This window comes from Ammodytes marinus (genome assembly GCF_949987685.1).
Source record: "Ammodytes marinus genome assembly, chromosome: 9".
In the NCBI taxonomy this organism is placed as follows: Eukaryota; Metazoa; Chordata; class Actinopteri; order Uranoscopiformes; family Ammodytidae; genus Ammodytes; species Ammodytes marinus.
Genome location: NC_137213.1, coordinates 23458732 through 23483729, shown reverse-complemented (window position 1 = coordinate 23483729; position 24998 = coordinate 23458732). Strand labels below are relative to the sequence as shown.

The window sequence follows — 24998 nt, the reverse complement described above, 5'->3', positions numbered from 1 at the left end:
TTTTTTTTTAAATTGTGTATACATGCACTATGGACAGCGACATAAAACGGCCTTATGTAAAACTGCCATGAATGAAATGGCAGTGTGTGAAATTTACGACAGCTGGTTTCTGCTCCTATACTGCAGGGATCTGACCGGGCTCATCCACCTCCTCCTCTGTTGCAGCGATGCGCGCAGCCGTGCCGCATGACTCACGACGGCAGAAATGGCACGGATGTAAACAGGGGGCGGGTTCAGGTAGGCCTAACCTGTACCTGTGCAGCCAATGGGGCTGCGCGTTTCTCTGCCTCCTCCCAAATCCCGCGCTTTTCATTGGTCCTCCGCCGCGTCGATATGCTGTCGGGAGCGAGGCGCAGCGTCGCAATTACACCGCGCAACGGAGGAGAGGGCGAAAGAAAAAAATGATTTAATCTGTCAAAGGCGAATTTGTGTTCGCAATGAGACTGCTCTGACATTGAGCCGACCGGAGGAACGGAACGCACACAGGAACAGGGTTGATGCAAAAGGCATTTGAGATAAAGTGGATGCACCACCATAGCAGGTGGTGCTGTTATAATCGTCCAAGGTTCTTGTCACTTGTCTTTGCCTTGTGAGCTGCCGCGTCGTTTCAGCACTGGACAGCGACCGGCACCATCGGACGCTGAATACACCGAGGGAATTCTGAGGCGGGGTATGCTCACAGCAAACACAGCGCTACAAATGTGTGATTATTTATCAATATGACGTGTTTCCCCCCCCGGACACTATTATAATCTATTTTTGTATCGACGCCTAGCTGCACGTAGCTGGCGATGCTTTTGTTTTTCATGTATTTAGCGGTATTCGTGTGGGATTTGTGGAGCCTAGGACACACGGGTTTGTTACGTGTGACTATATGGAAGCCTACGGATGTCCACTCACCAAATGCCCTTGAAAGCTACAGGCTTCGTGCGGCATGCTATATATATGTGTGTGTGTGTGTGTGTGTGTGTGTGTGTGTGTGTGTGTGTGTGTGTGTGTGTGTGTGTGTGTGTGTGTGTGTGTGTGTGTGTGTGTGTGTGCGCGCGTGCGCGCGCGCTTTTGCGTGTGTGACTAAAGGAGATGGGGGTTGGGGGTGTTATAGTGGTTGTGGTAAGCAAGCAACTGCGCAATTGTCTGTCCCTGTCCGTTCATATCCCTCTGTTCTGCACCTTTCTCTCTCCCTCTCTTGGTCTCTCTCTCTCTCCTTCTCTCTCTGCCTTTACAGTCAGTCCGACCCTCACTTGCTTGGGGCAATGCGCGGCTAGATGACTTCACTACATCAACAAGCACCGTGGTATCCTGGACTAATATAGCAGCAACCACATCCCCCTCCTTCTTTCTCTCTCTCTCTCTCTCTCTCTCTCTCTCTCTCTCTCTCCATTTGCTGATCCAGAGTCCCTCCATCCAAAGGCACCATGGGAAACCGTGGCATGGAGGACCTGATCCCGATGGTCAACAAGCTGCAGGATGCCTTCAGCTCCATCGGCCAGGCCTGTAACCTGGACCTGCCGCAGATCGCTGTGGTCGGTGGCCAGAGTGCAGGAAAGAGCTCTGTGCTGGAGAACTTTGTAGGCAGGTAAAAAACACCACCACAAATAGGATAATCCCTTCTTGAGGATGACATAAGAGGCCTATGTGGCCAGCCCTTCTGTGCAGAGTTCAAAGAATCTCTCCAGCTCTAGGTCACCACTGTTTTACCTTGTGATGAGCACAGACCTTCACCTTATGAGCAGGAGTAGCATATATATATATATTTTCTCAACCACCCAACATTGTAGCAACTATTTTTTTAGTTTTTTTATTTGGATTTTATTTGGACATGGACATGACAATGTCATTGGACGAACCAGATGCATTGTTTACAGTGTGTTAGCATAAATGCTAGTTTACAACACCTGTCCACAGGAGGCTTTTTTAAAAACAACAAAATACACTAAACAAAACAGAAACAAGATCAAATACTGATAAAACAAGACAGACTCTTTCTCAGTCCTAGAAATATCCACCTGCCTTTTCAGTTTCCAAGCCTCCTTCCCCGGGCATTAATAGGTCGAAGCCCCTGTAAAAATGACAGCGTCATGTTCTGTGTTGTATAAAAATGCAAATTAGAGGGACTCATCGTTGCATGCAAGCATTTTAAATCATCGTCCTACTGTAGGTGCATGCAGCAGTGTCAGCCCTGCACTCCTGAAAACACAAATGAATATTCATCATCTCGCCCTGGATTTTGGTCACTCACAACAAATAAATTATGAGCAGGCTAGCAGCTGTAGAATTTATATTTTGTTCAAGATAAGGATCATGCCATTACAAGCCAGCAATGGGATTCAGCTGGTACTATCACTTGCATAAGTTTTAATTTAATTGTTTAAAAATAATCAGAAACAGAAGTACAACCATATTTGTCGACTGCCAAACTGCTACTATAGAATGTGCTTCTTCTAAGGTCCTTATTTTCTGCTCAATAATGTGATAGTACTTTGTTTTATAGCACTGTATTTAGAAGATCTGGAGGCCTTAGTTTTAGTTCCTGTAAATGTTCTAATAATAAAAAGAAGGTCCAGTTATTAGGGTTTGTTGAGAAAATAATCATCTAAATTATTTAATTTATTGTAGAATGAATCTTCTTCTCATTTTCACATTCTATCAGTATACTCTTCGTGGAGAGCATCATTCAGTGTGAAACCAGGTTTAAGGGGTCTTCTGTGGTTCTAGAGGGAGCTTTCTAACATCTGAGTAAATAGCCCTGATGATGTCATCAGGGTAATTCATGATGATTTCTTCATCAGGGTTATCTTATTTAGGCTTTAGACTCCAACTATTTGACAGGAAGCAATCTATAAACAAAGGGGAATTGAGTTTGAAAGATGAGAGCAGGACATTTCTAATGAAAGAGGCTATCAAACTGCATTATGGAATATGTAGTTTTTTTAGCACTTGACCCTTGGGGCTAAAAGTCAATGTCTTGGCCTCTGCTGCTTTAATTCTGGCTTTTATTTTTGCAGTGTGTCCCTCACAAGTCCTCCAAATATGTGAAAGTGCAACGCTTAATCATTAGAGTATCAATTCACCATTTCACAAAACATAGTCTCATGCCATTTGCTCGATTGTCTTCAATAGAACCAAATTGTTAATTACTTTCCCAGTTCTGTCATACAAGTGTGCAGTTTCCAGATGGATGCATTGATTTTGTTCTGGTCCAGCCCTTATGGGGAGTCGTGGTGTTGAGTAATGATCCATCTGTCCAGATCTGGCTGTGCACAGCGCTGAATGGAAGTAGTGGGCTCCTCTTTTTTTCTCAAACTTGTCCCACTTGAGGGAGTTCCTAGGGTTGATGTGTGCTAATAAGGTTTCTTAGAATAGACCTTTAGCATAGGAGGTAGGCGTAATGGCTGTCAGATTTGTTGCATGCTCACACACAGTAGCGGTAACCACACATGCACACGCACGTGTACGTACACACACACACACACACACACACACACACACACACACACACACACACACACACACACACACACACACACACACACACAATGAGTTGGAAAGCCAAATGGTGAGGTCGTTGTTTTGAGAAAATAAAGTCTCAAAATGAAGATATCATAATGCCAACTATAGCCATGTCTTCTCTCATTGATACATGTTTACATTGGCTGTGGTTTGATATAATGAGTTTTTTCTTCCCCAGGGACTTTCTGCCCCGTGGATCTGGCATTGTCACACGTAGGCCCCTGGTTCTGCAGCTTATCAGTGCCACTGCAGGTGGGTGCTCGCACATTTGCCCACCCACACATGCTAGCATGCTTACACACATACATACAAACAAACAAACGCACACACACATGCAGCCTCCCCCTCTCTGCTTTTTAAAGGGTATTAATTTTTCTCCTTTGGCCTTTTTCCCTTTCTTCACACAACTGGCATTATTTTCCTCTCTTGCAAATGCAGCACCACCAATCTCAGTTATAAATTCTTAATTTTTATCCTTTCAGAATGGGCTGAATTCCTTCATTGCAAAGGGAAGAAGTTCACAGACTTTGATGAGGTTCGCGCAGAGATCGAGGCAGAGACGGACCGTGTCACAGGGGCCAACAGAGGCATATCTCCTGTCCCCATCAACCTGCGGGTTTACTCCCCTCATGGTGCGAAGCTATAACCCAGCTTTCCTTAGTTTAACTGTCAAGTAACTGCATTTATTAACACATTTGAATCAAAGTAGACTGTGACAACCTGTGAGTCATCATACTTTCACTCTTTTTTGATTAACCGGCACAAAAGTGGGTCATTAGGGACAAAGAATTTGATTTTGCTAGCCAAATAATTATATATTAAGATATATCTATGTTGTTAAAGAGTTGGCTAACAGGCAGTTTAAAAGCTTATTATTAATGCAGAGTACAGTATGTTTAAATACTCAACTCTGAAGCTATACTGACATGACAAGGTGAATGTTATCCTTTGCAACCACTTCAAATGATGGTCTAATTAAACCTGCTTTCTACCACCTGTAGTCCTCTGCTCCACACAGAATAGCCTCCAACATGTAGGCCTAATGTGAATTAATAATATTTGTATAATGATTTCTCATTTCTTCTGTCCTGAATCTAATAGCATGTACAGAAAACATTCAATAATGTTCTGATGGTTATTTGGCAAGTAATAACAAGGCCTAAAAAGCTTTAGCAGGGACATCTCATCTTCATTTAGTTAATATGGAGTTCAGGATTGAGGTTGTGGGAGGGAGTTGGTCCTGTTGATTAAACACGCACAAAGCAGATTCATACACACAGTAATCACAATTAAAAGTGAGTTCTCTAGTTTATTATCGATTTTCTACAATATCCCCTGCTTTTCTTTCCCTGAGGGCGGTTGCACCACCTGTTAGCAACTTCAAAAACATACCTATAATTTAGCCAGGTGATTACAAAACAGATATTGGTGTATCACTAAATTAAAACTATTTTTTTTAAGTTAAAATATTAGTTGTTGCTTCATATTTACACAAACTAACTGCCAAGTGAAGCTAACTGTTGCACGATCTAGCTACTGTACCAAACTGAGGAAATTAGCTTGCTAACATACAACCTTCTTATGGTGAAGAGTAAAAGAGGTTGATAATATGGAATAGGGTTGATGTGTTGATGTGATGTTGTAAATTAGGAATATTATTAATATTTTTAAGACATTTTGATGACAATGTTAGCTCATAACCAAATGTTGTGGGTTTGGTTAGCATAGTCAGATATGTCCCAGTTATACTGCACTAAAACTTCTACCTCTGAAACAAGCATAAAGCAAAGTAATATATTTACACTCGCAAAGGACTGCCAGTTAGCTAGGTTTATTTTATAGCCTACCAATTTGAAACTAGCAAGTTACTACAAACCTTACATCATAGCTTTGTAAATGGATTTAAACAAATTGCAAGTTCAACCCAATCTTGTTCAGCTCATTCAAGGTAAAAATTTCACTGGTATTTGGATATTTACATGTATTATGTTTATGTAGGCCTATTCTTTTCTTGACTACAATTCTAGTTGTTTTGGACAGGCTGAGAATTATGGCCAAAGTTTTAATTTCACAGTACATTTTTTTCAAATATTTTTTCAAATTATTATTACATTACGTTTTTTTTCTTCTATTGCGTTCCTGTGACTATGCAGTGCTGAACCTGACTCTCATCGACCTGCCGGGGATCACCAAGGTGCCGGTGGGAGACCAGCCTGCGGACATCGAGCAGCAGATCAGGGATATGATCATGCAGTTCATCACCAGAGAGAGCTGCTTGATCCTGGCTGTCACTCCAGCCAACAGTGACCTGGCCAACTCCGATGCTCTTAAACTGTCAAAGGACGTGGATCCACAGGGTAAGGCGAGGGCAAGAGGGCCATGGGAAGGGTACTGAGAGAGGTTGAGATGAGTAATTGAGTAATGGAAGTAAATAAAGCAAAGTAAAGGTGCTCTTGTGGTCTTTTAGATGGTCCTGAGCATCATAGACATCCAATCTCTACCAGCTACAGGGATGGTGTTCACTGTCTGACCTTGTTCCATTGTCCTCTCTGATTGCGAAAACAGAATTTCCCTACAGGGATCGATCCGGTGTCACATTATTATTAGAACCAGAGGCTGAGAAAAAGGGGGAAATGAAGGTTATACTGAAAGGAGGGTTTTAAAAGAGAAATGAGAAGAAGTAAGGAGAAAGGCAGAAAATAAAATCTGACACAGATGTGTGGAATTAATGAAACTGGGGAAGGAAGGAGAAAGGAATCACCTTAATTTAATGCCTAAAGGATTTGACCTTCATACAGGACAGGAGTACATGGGAGAGGAGAGGTCGATGAAGTCGCTTGGGAGAGGAGGACTAGGGACAAAGTAACCTTGTGGGGGGGATTAGGTAGCGGATAGTGAGTTGCGGACTCCACCTTTAAATACGAGCAAAGAAGATGACATTTTGCTTTAGATTTCTTAGAAGAGTCATTCAAACGATTAATCGAGAATAGTGCCTTCAAGCTTTAAAAAAAGCGCTTCCTTCACATCTTTCCACACTCTTTTTGAAAGGTATGAGGACCATCGGTGTGATAACCAAACTGGATTTGATGGACGAGGGCACAGATGCCCGAGAAGTGCTGGAGAACAAGTTGCTGCCGCTGCGAAGAGGTGTGTATGTGTGACTGCTGGGTTTCCTTTTGGCTATTGAACTTGCTTCTTCTTTTGTAACCTTCACCCCCTGTGTTCATGATGACAGTATCCAATAAGTCCTTCCTCTGTTTTATCTTCTGTCGCTTCTTGATCATAGCTGTTGCTGCCTTCATCATTCATTGTTCCTCATGATCTGCGTCCTTGTCTATTCATCCCCCAGGTTATATTGGTGTGGTGAATCGCAGTCAGAAGGACATAGACGGGAAAAAGGATATCAAGGCAGCTTTGGAGGCCGAGAGGAAGTTCTTCTTTTCCCACGCATCGTACAGGCACATGGCTGATAAGATGGGCACCCCGCGCCTGCAGAAAGTGCTCAACGAGGTGATCATAGATTTGATAGCTTGTTGCTTGGCCACAGAGCACTTTGCATAATTAATAAGAGGGCGGCCATGTTTTTTTTTCTTTCAATTTACGACACATCAGTGGGTGGTACAAGGCTGTCAGTAGATGGGTAATTCACTCGCTCTTTATAGTTCCACTTGTAATAATTTACAATTTTGTCCTGGCAGATATTCCACACTTTCTCTGCATTGATATTGTATGAATGTTGCGTCGTCTTTGATCACAGTGACTTATACAGTCTTTTTATTTAGTTTTTTTAGTTGTTGTTTTTTCAAATGTTGTGCAAACAGAATACAGACAGCACCGCAACAATGAATAGGTACACCAATGGAGAATACACTTTAGAAAAAGGCCAATGAAATTGCATATGATACATCCAAATAAAACCAATACAATATACTATACTCTATACAGCCTTAGAAAGAACGAAAAAAAAGAGAGAAATACAACAAACAAAAACAACAGATGTAAATATACTTAGTGACTTATAGTCTTGAATGGCGAAGCAATATAATGTACATATTACTATGTGATAGTAATTTGTTTCATTTTGCCGACGTTGTGTCTCCATAGCAACTGACCAATCACATCCGCGACACCCTGCCAGCTTTCCGCAGCAAGCTGCAGTCCCAGCTGTTGGCTCTGGACAAAGAGGCCGAGGAATACCGGGGATACCGACCCGATGACCCATCCCGCAAAACCAAGCAGCTGTTGCAGTCAGTGCCCCTGTTTTCTCACAAGAGCATTTACATTATGTTTAGCTCATAAAAACAAACTATCATGCAAATATATCTCACCTCTGGCACCCACTGCTTATCATCTTATATTTTAGAGGTCATTGCTGATCCTCTACTGATAATGTATATAATTTTAAACATTGTTGTGGTTTTCAGGATGGTGCAGCAGTTCTCTGTGGACTTTGAGAAAAGGATAGAGGGTTCAGGGGATCAGGTGGACACAGTGGAGCTGTCTGGTGGAGCAAAAATCAACCGTATCTTCCACGAGCGGTTCCCATTCGAACTGGTCAAGGTGATTTATATCGCACCACAAGGAAGCTGGTATTTCAATTAACAAGTGGAGAAATCTGCTGCAGCTGCAACTGTTTGATCTGTTTAAAAATAAAATGAAAACAATTAAACATTTTTGTTAGTGCAGTCATCTCCCACCTTTAGTCAGGATTTATAAATGATTAAGGTCAAGAGCTCAACTTTCCAACATAAAATCTCCGGCCAGAGATGAAAATCACTTTTCATTTATTTTAAACTTTAATAAAAGGGTCTGTTCATTTCCCCAAATTAAGAATTGTGGATTTAAAGTAGTCACATTTAAATACATTGAATCTGGTTGCCAAAATTCCAGTGAGGCTTCTGCCTTATTCTGTCTTTTTTGAAGGTTGTGACACTAATCTCTAGAAAGTTCCTGAAACAATGGAAACTGCACAGGGAGGAATTTTAACAATGAAACCCCCAGTAGATCTTTTTTATTCATTAGAAAATAATTACGTTTTGAAGGCTGAATATAATTAAAAAAAAATCAGAAATATTTTTATTACAGTTTTCGAATATAAGACTTTTTACAATATTTTCCCTGTTCCTCATACATAATAGTCTCTTACGTTATTTTTTTGTAGATTTCTATTGAATTATCCCTTAATAGCATCACTGCTAGTGATACCTTTACAATATTATTGTACACATACAATATTTGGTTTTATTTTCTATTCTTATCTTATAATTATCCTTGCTATCATTGTTGTGCTTTCTGTCTCTCATTTAACAATTTTACGACTCTTATTCTCTGTATCCACTGTCTAAACTCCTTGCCTCTGTTCCTCCTCAGATGGAGTGTGATGAGAAGGAGATGCGACGTGAGATCAGTTACGCCATCAAGAACATTCACGGTATCAGGTAGGAATTTGTCTCCCAACTAAACTATGTTTCGTTTTCTTTTTTCCCCAAGAGCTGAGGCACATGAGGCACACCCTCAAATATTTGACATATACTAACCAGAGATGCTGCCACTCAACCTCCTGCATGTTAGCAACACAAAGGGAAAACACATTTATTTACAGACTGAATACAGATTTGAATTTGGTTAGCCAATGGCCTAAAATGACATGGTTTGGAAGGGAAAGAGCATGTTGTCTTCCTTGCTGCTTTTTTGAGCCAAGCTTCTGTGTGTTTCTTTACTGATTCAGCAGTAGTTAAGCACCGCAAACCAAAAAAATTGCCACCCACACAGGGAGAATCTGACATTTAAGGAAACACCACATTATAGCCTCAATTCCCTCCAAAAACAAAAGCATGTCATACTTATTTCTATCTCTTGGTGGGTTTCAGGACCGGACTATTCACCCCAGACATGGCGTTCGAGGCCATTGTGAAGAAGCAGGTCATAAAGTTGAAGGGGCCCTGCGTCAAATGTGTGGACATGGTCATTCAGGAACTGATTAACGTTGTGCGCCAGTGCTCCAACAAGGTAACTTGTGGGGTTGATGGGGTTGTGCAAGTTTGAAGGATAGGGAGGCAGGAAGGGAAGTAGGAAGGGGGGAGGATAGTTGATCACCGATTGATGAAGAAAGGAATCTTTAATTGAAAAATGATTAAAACACAGAAGAATTTAAGATTCTTTTAAATGTATTTATTTATTGGGAATATTCCACATTCCTCAGATGGAATGATTGTTAAACTGTGTGATATGCTTACAGCTGGATTGCTTCCCCACGCTGCGGGAGGAAACTGAGAGAATTGTGACTTCTCATATCCGCGACAGAGAGAATCGGGCCAAGGACCAGGTAAGACACATTAGTGTTCTGTTATGACATGCACATGTTAAAATGGGAATGTCTGTGACATCATACATATGCATGCAGAACCAGTCAGTAGCCTACACATTTCTTATGGAGAGATCTATAACCATATCTGTAAACAAGGTTTGCTTACCCAAATAGTTTAGTATTCAAATAAATACTGTATAACATATTTCATTTAAAGAAAGACTTTGTGAAATTGGCTTATTTGAAGAGGATTAATGCCACTCTTGTGTCAGTACTAGCCTTGGTATAAGCTAGCTAGCACCAGGGGCTGGTTAGCTTAGTTTAGCTGAGCAAAAAGACTGGAAACAGGGGGAAATAGCCCAGGGGTGTCCAAACTACGGCCCGCGGGCCAACTGCGGCTCGCGGCCCACTTTTTATTGGCCCGCGGCCGATTTTAAAGATATAATGTAAAAAATAAAAAAAATAAAAACTTTTTTTTTTTTTTTTTTCTTTTGCATTTCTTAGTTAACCCACTAGTGCAGGGGTGTCAAAACTGATTGATTGGCCCGTGGCATATTTTAAAAATATAATGTAATATGGCCCTTTTAATTTTTAAATAATTTAAAAGAAAAGAGCACCAAGCCCATCCCAGAGGACCCTGCATAATATTTTATTTTAAATTAATATTATTATGGAAAATCCATGTGTCCTTCTCCAATAGCTTCTAATTCATCTGGCACAGTGTCTCCATTTTTTTTCATACAAAATTCTTCAGCTTTAGCCTCTTAATTTCCCTCTCAAAGTGCACCAGATTCATGCATTTCACTTTAAAAACTTAAAAAAATCTCCCGGGGGAGCATACCCCCGGATCCCCCTTGGAAGGGCGGGATCTCGGCTGGCTACTACTTTCACCCAGCTGGACATTGGACGCAAAAGCAGAAAACACTGGGTGTATCAATGGCATTTAACAAGAGGGGGAATGTATCTGTTTAATGTGCAAGTAAAGTGTTGCCGTGAAGAAGGATTACAATTTACGAACACACTATGACACTAAACATCAGAGCAGCTACATGTCCTGATAAATGTGTTATTTTTGCAAAGTGGCCCGGCCCTTCGTAGATTTTTCTGTATGTGGCCCTCAGTGAAAAAAGTTTGGACACCCCTGAGCTAGCCTGTCAAAAGACAACACAATCCTCATGCCAGCACCCATAATTGGGCTCATCCCAATGTTCCCAGGGCCTGTTTCCAGGGCTCAATCCTCCCAGATTATTATGGCACCAAATGGGATGTTTTATTAATTGCATATTTGATTTTGTAGATAAAATACAGTTGTAAAGTAAACAACACTGACTTGATATTCATGAAAGGCCCACATAAATTATGGGTTAACTTTACTTGATTGATTCTTCTATATACCACTTGATTGAGTTATGTTATACAGAAGAAGACAAACCCACTATACAGTATCACTGTGTGTTTAAATAGTATGCCTTTTCAGTCCCCACCACCTACAAGAAAGTTAAAAAACTAAAAATGTCACACAGGACATGTAGGGAAGTTTTCAAAATGTTTTCCCCTGAAGTATTATACCATTTTGCCCTAAGACTATAGTTATGCTGCCCCTCTCATGCTCACTAAGTATAACTATCACATTTGCTTAATCTGTACAAAAAGGAGAATTATATAAAAAAAAAAAGTGTGGTTCTGCTCAACACATACGTCACATACTGTATAAAAGAAGGACTGAGACAAGCTAGTTCTTTTCCCATGCTCTCAATCTTTATGTTAATAAGCTAAATTAGCATTACAGGCATGAGAGGTATCAATCTTCTTAACTAACTCTCACCAAGAAAATTCACAGAGTTTCAAACTACTGTAGTCCTTTTAGACGAGTCACACTCGCTCATGTTAAATGTTCTGTGTTGTTACAGGTTCTGCTGTTGATAGACATCCAGCTCTCTTACATCAACACTAACCACGAAGACTTCATTGGCTTTGCTAAGTAAAGACTTCCATCTATTAGCTTGGCTCTCACCGTGATGAATTATTGGTGATAAAACATATTAGGCTTGTGGAAAGAAAATGCTTAGAGAACCTCCTTTTACCACTGTCATGTTTCCGTCCTCTTCTTCCATTTCCTACTCTTCATTCACTTTTTTTTCTCCCTTGTCTTAAAGTCACTCCTGGAACTCTGTCTTATTGTTTTCTCTGCCCGCAGTGCGCAGCAGAGCAGCCGTCAGACTAATAAGAGCCAGAGTTCAGCAGGGAATCAGGTGAGCATTTGTCAGGTCTTGTCTTTCGTACGCAAAGCAGCAAAGCACGAGGTCAAGGGAGGACTGCATCTCCCCCTGCACACACAGCAGCAGGACGGCTACTGCAGAGAGAATAGAAATACCAAGATGCTGAAATAAAAGAGATCTCCTCCAAGATGCTCTTTCATTTGAGTCAATCTTTTGCATTGCACACATTTTATTTTATATTCCTTTTACATGTTTATTTATTTTTATTTATTAAAGCTATGGTGCGTTCTGTTGCCCCCATGAGTAATTCTGAGTAATTTACACAACATTTTCGGCACACATAGCTACACAAGGTCAGCCTTCTGTGATCGCGCATGGATTTTATACCTTCTGCTATCCGTCAAGTTTTTCAACAACTAAAACATTTACACAAATACAGAGAGAGTATTGTGGAGCTGATAAGCTTGATCAACTTTGTGTCAACTGGTTGTGCAATGTTTTACATGTAACCAACATTAATTTACATGACAAATCTACGCACTATAGCTTTAAAATGTAATGATTATTATTTTATATTTAAGTCATGCATGCTGTATTATGTTTTGTGGGGCACCAGTTGTGCACAGTGGTTTGTTTGCTTCTTTGGTTGTATTTGATTTGATCTCAGTGAATGAATCACATTGAGTTCTGTTATCTTATGCCACCCTCATCACTGGTGTCGTTGTTGAGACATTTCCCTTTGTTTGAACCCCTCCTTTGTCATCAAGGTGCCACTTTGCATTTCATCCCCCATCCCTTAGTGAGAATCTCAGCTGCCCTCTTAGGGTGTCTGTTGGTGAGTATGGCTCATTGTGGGTTTTGGTTTGCAATGTCATTTGTGCCTGCAGTAACACTTCTGCCCATTGTGTGGTGCTCTCTCCAGTGCCATGCTGCATCAGAACCTGCTAGTGTCTAGTTTCCACTCTTGACAGGTGGAGAATGGCTAATTGGCTGTGCAAGCTAATGTTTGGGCAGAGGCATTTTCTTTTTTGAGACAAGTTGCACTATAAAAGTTGCCTATTTTTTAGTGCGACAAAGTTTCTGAATCCCCCACATTCCTTCCTGTTGCAGGCCTCCTCTCCTCCCGCATCAGGCCTGATTGTAAGAGTTTACTATCTAACCGTTTACTTTCTAACACCCACCGCCACCCACCCACCCGGGTCCGCAGACTACAAGGGGTTGCCGACTTGACAATTAGAAATAAAAAATGTTGTGGTCAAAATATAATCTTTAAGTCTAAAAGTGTTTGAAACTTTTGGCCATAGCTCCAAGCAAAATACAGCCCTCTAATTTGTTCCTATATCACAGAGGCTTTATAATGATTGGGGTAACCTCCTTAGTGAGTCTTAAGCGGCGCAAGACTGACAGTAATCTAACCTAATAATCACTTGGCACTGTGCCCTCGGGCTTGTGTACGTAGGGCTCGTGGGGTTAATACACTTACCACAGAGGGTGCACACATGCTCTTTTGTGAGCTTGAAGCACTTTAACACAATGGTTGCTTAACAAGCTAACACGGGCCTGTGCTTGTGGCGTTTTGAACACAGTCCCCTTTGCATGAAACTGCACTGACACACAGTCACATGCTGGACTCAGATGTGAGTCGCAAAAAGACACACCTAACCTAACCTAACCTGACCCTCACACATATTTCATCGCAAATCACGCACTGCTGCCTCCCACAGATTCATACGGGCTACTTTTAGCCATGATATGTTGTACGATTTGTCTTTCTAGAGGCCAATTAGTTTTTTTTGGTTTTCTGTTAGTTTTGAGCAAAATTATGACAGTTGAAGAGCTCCTCTTATCTTCCTGTTTTTGTGTAGTTTTTAATTAATTGTATTGCCTTCTCCTGACTTTCTACCTTACCTTCGCCTCAGGTCATTCGCAAAGGCTGGCTCACCATCAACAACATCAGCATCATGAAGGGAGGTGCCAAGGAGTACTGGTTTGTGCTGACTGCTGAGAGCTTCTCCTGGTTCAAGGATGATGAGGTACGTTTTATAACGTATTAGAATGCATCAAAAATGTATCAAATGACTCTTTGGGAAATCTGAAATGGTCTCCCTCGTAATAACAAACTCTCAGAGAATTATCACTGGAGTCTGCCGTTCTCTTCCCCTAACCAAGCAGTTTAGTGTCTTTCAGCTCATTATTTTATTTTGTTTTTTTTTCAAGGCGCCAACTTAAAGGTACAACGAGTAAGTCGGCACGTTGGCGACACCTTTGAACAAAAGCGGTAGTATTTTTACGACGCCAGCTGTCGTGAAGCTGTTTTCTAGCTCGTGCAGGGCCTCAAGATTCAAATAATCAGGAAGCAATATAGTGCGTGTCCGTGTGTTGAAAGTGTGAGGGCACCGGACTCTTTTCGGCTCGGTGAGAGTGGTTAGTGACACAGCATCAACTACACCTGACCTGATTGCAATGAGTTGATCCATTGTCACCTCTCACGGAGCTGAACGAGTATGTGTCCCCAGTCCCCACACAAAGCGAATGAACGAGAGACGGCAGTTAGTTATGGATCACGATGAGGTAATGTGTTTATGTTGTTGTAAATAATGACTATTTCAGATGAATAATGGTCATCTGATGATGCTGGTGAGGCAAAGTAAACTTTGTTTTAGTAGGCTACCGCTCATTCATTTAGGAGTAAACACTGCAGTCTAGGTTCGCTGCGTGAAATTGTGTATACGTTGCTTGGCAACGCCCTCCCGCCCGCCTATCACTCTCCCTTTGAGCTTTTCTTCATTGCATTTTATTTTTTTTTCTTTGATGGTTCAGCCCCGTTATCAGTCATTATGACGACAAATAACTGTCTCAAACAAGGCTCCCGCTCCCCTTCTAGGATGACCAGATCGCATTTCCATTACTTTTCACACGTCCCGCAAATTGAGACGTTGTCCCGCATTGTTATTGAAAGTGAGCCCCCTTTTTTAAATGCGTGTTTTATAATCTGGCATTTATCCGATAGCTGTCAGGAGACAGCAGTCTCCGTTTGTCTGTGTGTGTGTTTGTCTGTGTGTGTGTATCGGGCTGCTGGGCTCAGTGGCTCTGTGAAGGTGCTGCCTGCAGTGCTTCAACGTTCACTTTCCTGTTACTTCAAAATAAAAGCCAACTCACGTTTGTCAAGTGAAATGCTAATGTGAAGCCAGTGAAATGCTTTTAATGTGAAGCCGCAGCCTTAATGCTCTATTTGTTTAACAGTAGCTAACTTAACTGCTGCACGCTGATCTAAAGATAGTGTTTTTTTAATTTAGAAAGCCGTGTCTCTGGCATTACCGGTGGTGACACGAGTTTATTTTGCTAAAAAAACGGCACTTTGTCCCGCATTGTCCCGCACAAACGTAGTCTTTGTCCCACATCTGGTGAATTGGGATCTGGTCTCCCGCTCCCCTTCCCTCACCTGGAGTGATAGGCTTTTCAATTCACGTTCCTGCGCCACACTGAAATCTGCGACCAATACGGATATGTGACCATAGAGCATGCACGCGTGAACCGAAAATCGGACTGGGTGTACGACCAGATCAAATGCAGTAATAAAAACTATATAAAAACGTCTTTCTTTGCACTGATGGTCTCGTTTGCTGTTAAAGGTAATTTATGATTATCAGAGGAAAAATTAGGCTGTTTAAAAGATATTTAAATGTTACTCGTTGCCGCTTTAACTGTTTTGGTTCAGTCTCACTACCTGCACTGCACCAAACAGCTGGCACAGCGTTAGCAACTTTAGCCAGAATATTCAGCAGGAAAAGAGACAGATATGTAGTTATGGACTTAGAGGATTTGTGGTCTTGTCCCTTTGTTCTTTTCCATTTTTTTTATTCATATTTTAGACCTTGATCTTTAAATCAGGATGAGGATCGAAATGATAAGAGTGTCAAAATTGGGAAACAAAAAAAAATTTAATGTGGAATTGCTCTTTATGTATTTAACTCTCTTTTAAAGCCACTACGAGTAACTTTTAAATATCTTTTAAAGTTGCATTAGTTGATGCAGTGTCACTAACCACTATCACAGAGCCGAAAAGAGTCCGTGCCCTCACACTTTCAACACACGGACATGCACTATATTGCGTCCTAATCATTTGACACTCGCACGGCCGGCACGCGCTAGAAAACAGCTTTACGACAGCTGGCGTCGTAAAAATACTACCGCTTTTGTCCAAAGGGGCCGCCAACCGACTAAGTTACTCGTAGCCACTTTAATAACATATTTTACAAAATACAGTAGGACAGTCTGATGTTGTTTAAAACCATCAAAAAATCAATCATGGATTAATGACTCAGATCTCGTATGTGTTTTTTTTTTAAAGCAACATTTTATTTTATATGTATTTTCATTTCCATTTTCATTGATAATACACCATCAGTCTTCAACATGCTGGTTTCAGAAGAGAGTACAGACTTTGTTCCATGCTGCTGGCTTATTTGGCAGGCTGATGCCTATCTGCCTGTCTGTGCCTGCTGTACAGGTTGGAAGATATTCTGCACAGCAAGTGTAGATAGGCAGACACACTGCAACTCCTTCAGCCAGTTGATATTGTTGCTGCATTGTTGTTGGTTTATTGGAACTTGTATATTCTCTTGTCAGGGTGAAGCTCTAAACACAGAGTAGAGTTTGTGGACTGTTCGATTGAGAAAAGTCTTCTCTGCAGCTATGGTTGTAAAATAGATGTTAATGTGTGGCTACGCTTTTAATGTAGGCCAACTTTACTTTACTACTTGTGAGCATTGAGGTTTAGTGAAGGAGTGCATCATCACCATGATGGAGCAGTTATCTTTCTGAATGACGTATGTGGCCATGGTCCTGTCATTCACTTGTTCTTTCCATTCATCTCTCCTTTTGTCCTGGAGTTTCCCTTCTTTTCTCTCTTTCTTCCCTCCCCACCTCCTTCCACTGGGAGTTAAGGCATTTGCTTCTTCTCTGTAGATTTGAAACGGCCCCAATCCCCACCGAATGTTCTCTCACAGACACCCAGAAATATATGAAAGCCAACTCTGCCCCTCACACAGCACATGGGCCGCGCAGCATTGGATCTACAGATTGTCATTTGATCCGCCACTGTGGTAATATGGGAAATTATAGCCTGCGCTGGCTTCGCCTTGTATATTTCTGTTTTAAACTCTGTGAACTTTCTATAGTCACACACACGTGCACACGCGCAGATGCAGATACACACACTCACGCGCTCTCCTCCCTCTCTCGGTGTGGTTGGCAAGTTACTTTGGAGCTGCTCACATTCTTGGCAGGAAAATCACAAGCTTTTAATCCAAACATCAGCCTCCAGAGTGTCGGCAGAGAGAAACCCCTCTATTAAATATCAATACCCCCCCACCCCCCTTTCTGTTTTTGACCTTCAACTTCATAACCACAGTCACTCTTTTAACCCTGTACTATGCACAATATTCCACATTCAACAGTTAAAGTGTTGCACTTTTCATACTTCCAGCACACACCAAAAACACAGGAGCCTGCCTGAATAGACTAAAAGTCATTTACTTTGTACATTTGGGCCTATGCTCATGTATTTCTTGGAAATCACTCTCCCTACCACTTTTTCTTTGCAGTCATTTGACACCACATAACTCTAGTCTAGCACACTGTCCTCTGCCTTAAGCCTTCCTGAAGTCCATTTTGGCCACCCAGTGAAATAACTTCACTGGAGGTGTCTGGCTGTATTTTCAAACTCCACTTGATTGATTGGCCCCTCGTCCCTTGGCCTGCGTTAGATGCTTTGCAGCCACATTCAGCTCCTCCCCCTTCCAGTGGACCACATCCTCATCAGAGCACCGGGCTAGCAGCCTGCACACTCACTCATTCATGCTATAAATTATGTGAGCTCACTATTTTATGAGCACTGGCTTTAAATCTTTTCAAAACTTAGATTTTTCTTATTTCTTTTACACCTCGGTTTTAACAGCAAGTCGTCATATGTGCAGTTAGTGTTGAAAATTGGTGATGTACGTTTATTTCCAAAAAGTAGTGAAAAGGGAAGTGGTGAGCGTTAGAATGCACTTAAGGACAATATTACAGAATATAGATCACATACACATGACAAAAAGATTTAACATTAGCAAAGGGTGAGAAGGAAGGTGACAGATGCCAGAAGCACACATCTTGGAGACCTGAAATGCCATCAGAGAGACAGAGATAGCGACACAGAGAGTCAGACTGACAGAAGAGGGTCCGTGCCCAGTCTAACCAATGTGCAGACTACTGTACACCAGTATGACAATGAACAGGTAGTCTGAACACTGGGTGGACGGAGCCGGAGTTAAGAGCCAGGCCTTGTGTGCTGCCATTCCAGATGCTCGCTGCTGCTGTGTCGTCTGTGCTCTCATTTTCGCCCCGCTCCATTTTGGCAGCAAAGGATCCAGAAAAACCCCTTTCGAAAACTGCGATTCGGCCTTGTCCACGTTCGCCGTCTTTTCTGGGGTGCACGCGTCTCTTGGCGTGTTTGTTTTGGTTTGGTGGACGTCGGAAGGCTCTGGGTCCCCTCGCGGTCCGCTCTGGTCACGCCGGCCATGAAGAGTATCCAGCCTTGACGTGGCATATTCGCTCTCAGACGACTGGGACAGACTGGCTGTGCGTTCAGGGAGGGGATATTACAAAAAAGAGGGAAAGAGAGAGACGGAGGGGGGGAGTGAGTGAGTGAGAAAGGGAGAGGAAGAGAGAGGAAGAGGGAGGGGACCTGTATGACCATATATGGGCTGCGGTGACCCCTTGGGGGAATAAAACTCCAGAAGAGTCTGTAGAGTTTTGCTTGTCTTCTCTTTTTTGATCTTCTCTCCTCATCCTCTTTAATTCTTACCTGCGACCATCTACCACCACTTTTCCGGAACCTCCAGACCAGATGCGGGGCTTTCTTCTCCAAATCTCTTTGCAAATCCCACTTTTGTGTTGCTTGCTTCTTCTCGGCTCTCTCCTCCCTCCTTTCGCCCGCCGCCTCTCTCCCTCCTTCCCTGGGTCTCTGTGTGCCGCTAAGCACTACCAGATGTTGAGTTTTAACGCCAGGCTGTCATTTAATCTCTCTCTCTCGCTCCCTCCTTAAAAAAAATCAGGCAGGAAGTGGGCCCCTCTGGAATGGAAAGAAAAAATATTGAAAAAATATAGAGGGGGGAGGGATAAAAGAAAAAAAAAAGACAGAGTGAGTTAAGGAAGATGGTGGCTGGGATGGAGTGTTAAAAAATGAAGAGCAGAGTTGGTTCACCCCTATAGCATCCGTCAAGGGCCAATCTTTGAATCAGTCACAGCCGTTGCTGGAGCTTGGACCTCGGGAGATGAACATTGTGTTTGAGGAGTACACTCTCTGGACCTTTGGTGCTCACTGCTCACACGTATCTGCTGCATGCTCCCCGAAGCACTTAGCTTCCAGCTCTCTCTCTCCCGCGGCAAAACACACCGTGAAGAACGACTGTGTCCTGACCCAGACTGTAATGACTTCCACATGTGCTCCCCTCGCTCCCTTTTTTCTTTCTCTGGCTCTGGATCCCCACCAACCCCCCTCCTTTACCTCCCACTCTAATGTCTCCCCCATTCCTCCTCCCTTTCTCTCTGCTCACCACCCCTCTTTACAACACCCCATTTCACCTTTCTCTGATGGACGCAATCAATGCAAATGTACATCGCACAAAGATTCAGAGAGTTTAACAAACAGGGCGGAATTGCATTAGTCATTTAAACGTGGTCATGATCCATACCTCCTGTTTTCTTCCTTCACAGGAGAAGGAGAAGAAGTACATGCTCCCTCTGGACAACCTGAAGGTCCGCGATGTGGAGAAGAGTTTCATGTCCAGCAAGCACATATTCTGCATTTTCAATACAGAGTCAAGGTCAGCTGTGAGATCTCAAAATACTAATTCCTACTTTAATCCTTTTATGTGGAACTGAAAAAAAACAGCAAGACTATAAGGAGTGAGAGAGAGGCCTGTGTGCTGGTGCAGCAGCGGCTGAAATATGTTTTGCATTATGTGTTTTGTACAGTATGTATGCATGCATGTATGCATGAGCGCAGCCTACACCCAACTGGAATCTAAGAGTGTTCATGAAGTTAGTCTTTTTTTTAAAGATTTTTTTTTGGCATTTTTATGCTTTATTGATAGTGTAGAGACAGAGTTGAAATGGGGCAGAGAGGGGAGTGACATGCAGAGAACGACCGCGGGCTGGAATCGAACCCGGGTCCGCTGCTGGACGAGGCTCATGGGGGGGACGCCCTACCAACTGAGCTAAGGGCACCCCGTTAGTCTTTTTTTTGTGTGTTAAAGAATCACGCAATTTGTAACATAATGCATGTCAAGGGTTGCAAAACTACCTTTCGTAAAACTTGAAGGTCATGATGTTGTAAAAAAAAAAAAGATGTGTAAAGTGTTTAGTTTCAGGTCTAAACTTTAAGTTGTGCAGAACGTCCTGTAAAAAGTTTTATGGTAAATCACTTTCTTCATCCAATTTAAGGAAGTCTTGGCTAGAACAACAAAATATCCCACATGGAAGGAGGCACATAACTTAATACCATCAACACTTCCAGATGTCAGGGTTTAGATCTTTTGTCGAAAAAGTTCTTGAAACAACAAGGAGCATTGTCCACATGTTTTTAAAAGAGGAATCCTTTGCAGATCACTTTGAATACACTCTCCCACTTTAGTCTTTTGTGGGGTTTTTTGACACATGGTGGTGTCAAAACATGCGATTTGCCAACTTCCCACCAATGCATGTCTGTCCTTCCATGTCGTGGTGTTTAGGAATGTGTACAAAGATAATCGCACCCTGGAGTTGGCCTGTGACTCTCAGGAGGATGTGGACAGCTGGAAGTCTTCTCTGCTACGTGCGGGGGTCTATCCTGATCGGAGCACTACGGTAAGCAAACACAGTCATTCTACACTCACTTGGTCTCACACTCCCTGGCTCACACTTTCCTTTCACCCTGCTCTGTTAGTCATTTTTATGTTTAATATTTGATCTCATAATCAGAGAAAGTGTCATTCGACATTTATTTACTAATTACTAATTAATTTTTAACCTTTGAAGTTTTCAAAACTTGAACATAGTCTTCAGTGCAATGTTGGAAATAAACCCATTTAGCAAGCGTTTTGCCTTCTCCCATGCAACACCTTCACATTGTCTCATGGTATTTTTTCCTTTCTACCTCTCTATAGGTTGAGAGTGGTGAGACCACCACCACGGTCCAAGAGTCCTTCTCCATGGACCCTCAGCTGGAGCGTAAAGTGGAAACCATCCGTAACCTGGTGGACTCCTACATGGCTATTGTCAACAAGTGCATCCGGGACCTCATGCCCAAGACCATCATGCATCTCATGATCATCAATGTAAAAAATATATATATATATATATATATTTAGGAGAAAGCTTTACTTGGTCGTTATTTCATTAAAAGAGGCATTCTTTTATAATGATGATGATAAAACTGACAGATTTACCATTAGGAGGGGTGAATCTTTTGCTGAATGTTGACCTGTCTGATGTGTTGTCATGCACTACGCCTTCCTGTCACTAGGTGAAGGATTTCATCAATGCAGACTTGCTGGCCCAGCTGTACTCTGCAGGGGACCAGAATGCCCTGATGGACGAGTCCCAGGAGCAGGCAACCAGGAGGGACGAGGTGCTGAGGACCCACCAGGCCCTGAAGGAGGCCCTGCACATCATCGGTGACATCTCCACCTCCACCATCACCGTCCCCGTTCCCCCACCTGTCAACAACTCCTGGTGTGCTGGTGGTAACAGGTAAAGTCACTGGAAATAAAGGTGGAGGCAGCCATTTTGGAGAGCGCTTGTTGTCATTATCACTTTGTCAAAATCAGTGAATCAGTCTCCTCATGACCCGCCACCTGTCCGTAATTTGTGTGCTTAATACACAGCCTAAGTTCTCAAACTGGTATGTAAACAAGGGGTATGTATAAACCATAAATAGCATATAAAACATAGGTATAAACAAAAGGGGCCCACCCTTGCTAGCAACATGCCTGTTTACTGGGCCGTGTATTGACACTGGATTTTTTTTTGTACACGTATAGTACGGGCAGGTACATATCAAGAGATATTGACTGATCAATATCAGTCAATACCAAGGAATATTGACAAAAAAAGGTTTTTGACAACAAGCATTCCTCACAATTGCCTACTCCACCTTTAAACTAATCACACACACATGCATTTCTGTTACCATTTTAGATTACCAAAACTACTGTCACCTTCTTTTTACCAACCATTATTAAATTCTATACACTTTCCTTCCTAGAACTTCTCCTCCAGTTAGCCCCACTGCCCCCAGGAGGATGTCTTCTGGCCAGCGCCCGGCTGCCCGAGGGGCCCCGCCACCACCAAACCGCCCAGGACCCCTCGGGCCCTTCAATAACAGTGCTGACAGTCCTCAGGCTCCCAGCCGCCCTAACAGGGCCCCTCCTAGCATCCCCAAGTAAATGCAACCTTCACACAAGTTATCCATTGGGAAGACACATACAAATCTACATTGACATTTGGGCTGAATTATTTTTTTTAATACCAAATTTAGATGACAGAGATTAACACTTTCGTCTTGTTTGTAATGGTAAATATGAAGCTACTTCACAGCCAGTAGATGGTAAGCTTAGCACAAAGACTGTAAACAAGTTGAAACAACTAGCTTTGCTTTATCCAGAGGAATTAAAAGAACTTCTGAAGCCTAGCAATTTACACTGTATACCTCGTTTATTTAGTCTGTACAAAAACAGAAGTGTAAAATTACACACTATGGTATTCTTTTATATTGAGCCAGACTATCTGTTTCCCAACATATTCAGGCTTTATGCTCAGCTTATTAAACTACTTGGCTACAGGCTGCAGCTTCATTTCTAACATATGTTAGCCATGAATTAAACACAATATTTGTACCCTTTTAAAGACATTTATTTTCCTCTATCTGTGTTATTTGGAGCGTAAAGCTGGAGTCAGTGATTTTTGAGAACGGTTGTTAAAAAGGTTGTTGTCAAAATCACTTTTTGTCAAAATCAGTGATTATCTCCTCACCATCCGCTAGGAGTGAGGTAATATTCACTGATTTCGACAAAAAGTGATTTTGCTAAGAAGCGTTCTCCAGAATCGCTGACTCCGTATAAATATAGCATCTCTTTTCTTGTTGGAAACTGACGACTAATCTCTTCTCTTTCCTTGTCTTCTGTTGTCTTGTCCTTTCCTTTCCAATTCTGTCTTTGCAATCTTTCTCCATCTCCTGACACGTCACTATTCATCCTCTACCCTTAGCCGGCGGCCCCCGCCATCCCCTACAAGACAAGCACCGCCGTAAACAACTAAAAGGGGTTCCTCACACCCATATCTCCCTCCGTCATTCACCTCTCCACCCCTTCTCTCTCTGCTGTCCTGGTCTCTCCCTAGTGCAGACGCTGAAGTCTTTGAGCCCACCCACTTTGACCCTCAATTTCCTGCCAGGTGACGGTGTCCATATATCTATGTACAGTATGGTACTTGTCTTGTGGTGTATGTGTATGTGTGCTTGTTGCTCGCCTGTGGTCCAGGTTTGCTTAGCAGATCCACTACCCCGGTATCAGTCCCTGGAACCCCCTCCCTCCCACACACAGGTACACCCCTCACCAGGTCAGCCATTACCCCCACTTGCTGCTTCTACATGAAAATACGCTCAGCAGTCATACTGCTCTACTCATTCCAAAATGCAGCATGGCACATGAGCTGCTCTTATTGCATGGGAGTGTGTGTATGCAGAGTGTGTGCGTGTGTGTTTTGTGTGTACTGTAAGTATACAAGGGAGGGAATAATTTGCCTATATGTAGGCCGAGTTTGATTTAGTGTTGTATTAATTTATTGTATAATACCCCCCTTAAGTGTTAATATTCAGCTTAATGTTCTCTTAGGAACAGAAGTTGTATCTTAGTATGTGAGCGTATGTGGGTGTTTGTGCGCAAGTAATTCCATGTATGTGTGTGTGTATGTGTGTGTGTGTGTGTGTGTGTGTGAGTGTGTGTGTGTGTGTGTATGTGTGTATGTGCGCGCGCGAAAGAGTGTGTGAGGACACGTGTGCATGTGCCGTCCGTCTGCACGTTTGTTGCCGTTTCAGTTGTATTTGTTTTCATGGTCAGAGCTGTTAAAGATGAATCATTCAGCCCCTCGGGGTGAAATTAATTTTGGACTTTTTTGTGAGTTGTTCCTGTGTTGTAGTAGCAGCAGCAGCCATACACACATAGCAAGATTCTCTATATGGAAACAGCCTCAATAATACATTTAACCTTGCCATAGGTGTCCCACCATAGACTGTATAGGTGTCCACCTGTGCTGTATCAATGGTCAAGTTGTGACCCTCGCAGCCTCAAGCTTGGATGCAGACGCTGACCGCTGAGATGGAACTTGTCTCTTTGGGAGAAAAAAAAACTAAACTTGGCAAGGTGTTCCTCTTGAATGGACAATGAACATGCATTTACATGTTTCCATTTAGCTTTCTTCTCAGGTTTGTAACATGCGACTGCATGCACATCACAAACAAGCGCTCTTTCTCTTACCCCAACTCTTCTAGCCTCTCTGACTTTCTCTTCTCTCACAACCATCGGAGCCAGTCAGTCAGCCAGTCAGTCAGTCAGTCAGTCAGTCAGCGTCTGCGCCAGAGCTTAAGGTGCTATTGTCAGTGTTCAAGTGCTTCTCTGTCAGTTTGTTATTGTGTATGTGGGCCTAAAACGTGTTTTGTATATAGGTAATTATAAGGAGATACTGTACTTGTTGACTATAAAAACCTCATCAAGGATCCTAGCGCTTTAATCGTTATCTGTGTCTCTATTCGCTAAATGATTTAGACAGCCTTACCGGCATGAATTACAATTCTGTATTGCCAAAGTAAAATGCAGAAAGAGAATCGGGAAGGTTGAAAAAAATATATAGATAAAAATAAATATATGCTGAAGACCAAC

The 24998-nt window shown here is 42.4% G+C and overlaps 1 protein-coding gene across 2 annotated transcripts; it reads left to right on the top strand.

Moving 5' to 3' along the window:
- Positions 1-1415: 1415 nt before the first annotated feature.
- On the top strand, positions 1416-23371 carry dnm3b (dynamin 3b; the record flags this gene model as incomplete). 2 transcript variants are annotated; one of them, XM_080033604.1, is made up of 20 exons in its annotated part: positions 1416-1576; positions 3689-3762; positions 3993-4142; positions 5664-5867; positions 6559-6657; positions 6860-7020; positions 7615-7757; positions 7935-8070; positions 8881-8948; positions 9381-9519; positions 9749-9835; positions 11728-11798; positions 12015-12069; positions 13956-14069; positions 19798-19907; positions 20814-20928; positions 21228-21398; positions 21587-21813; positions 22328-22504; positions 23329-23371. In XM_080033604.1, the coding sequence occupies 20 exons, from the start codon at positions 1416-1418 to the stop codon at positions 23369-23371; spliced, it is 2505 nt and encodes an 834-aa protein (XP_079889730.1). The 2 variants fall into 2 exon arrangements, with proteins under 2 accessions (XP_079889730.1, XP_079889729.1); XM_080033603.1 differs by having other exon boundaries at positions 12015-12084.
- Positions 23372-24998: the final 1627 nt, after the last annotated feature.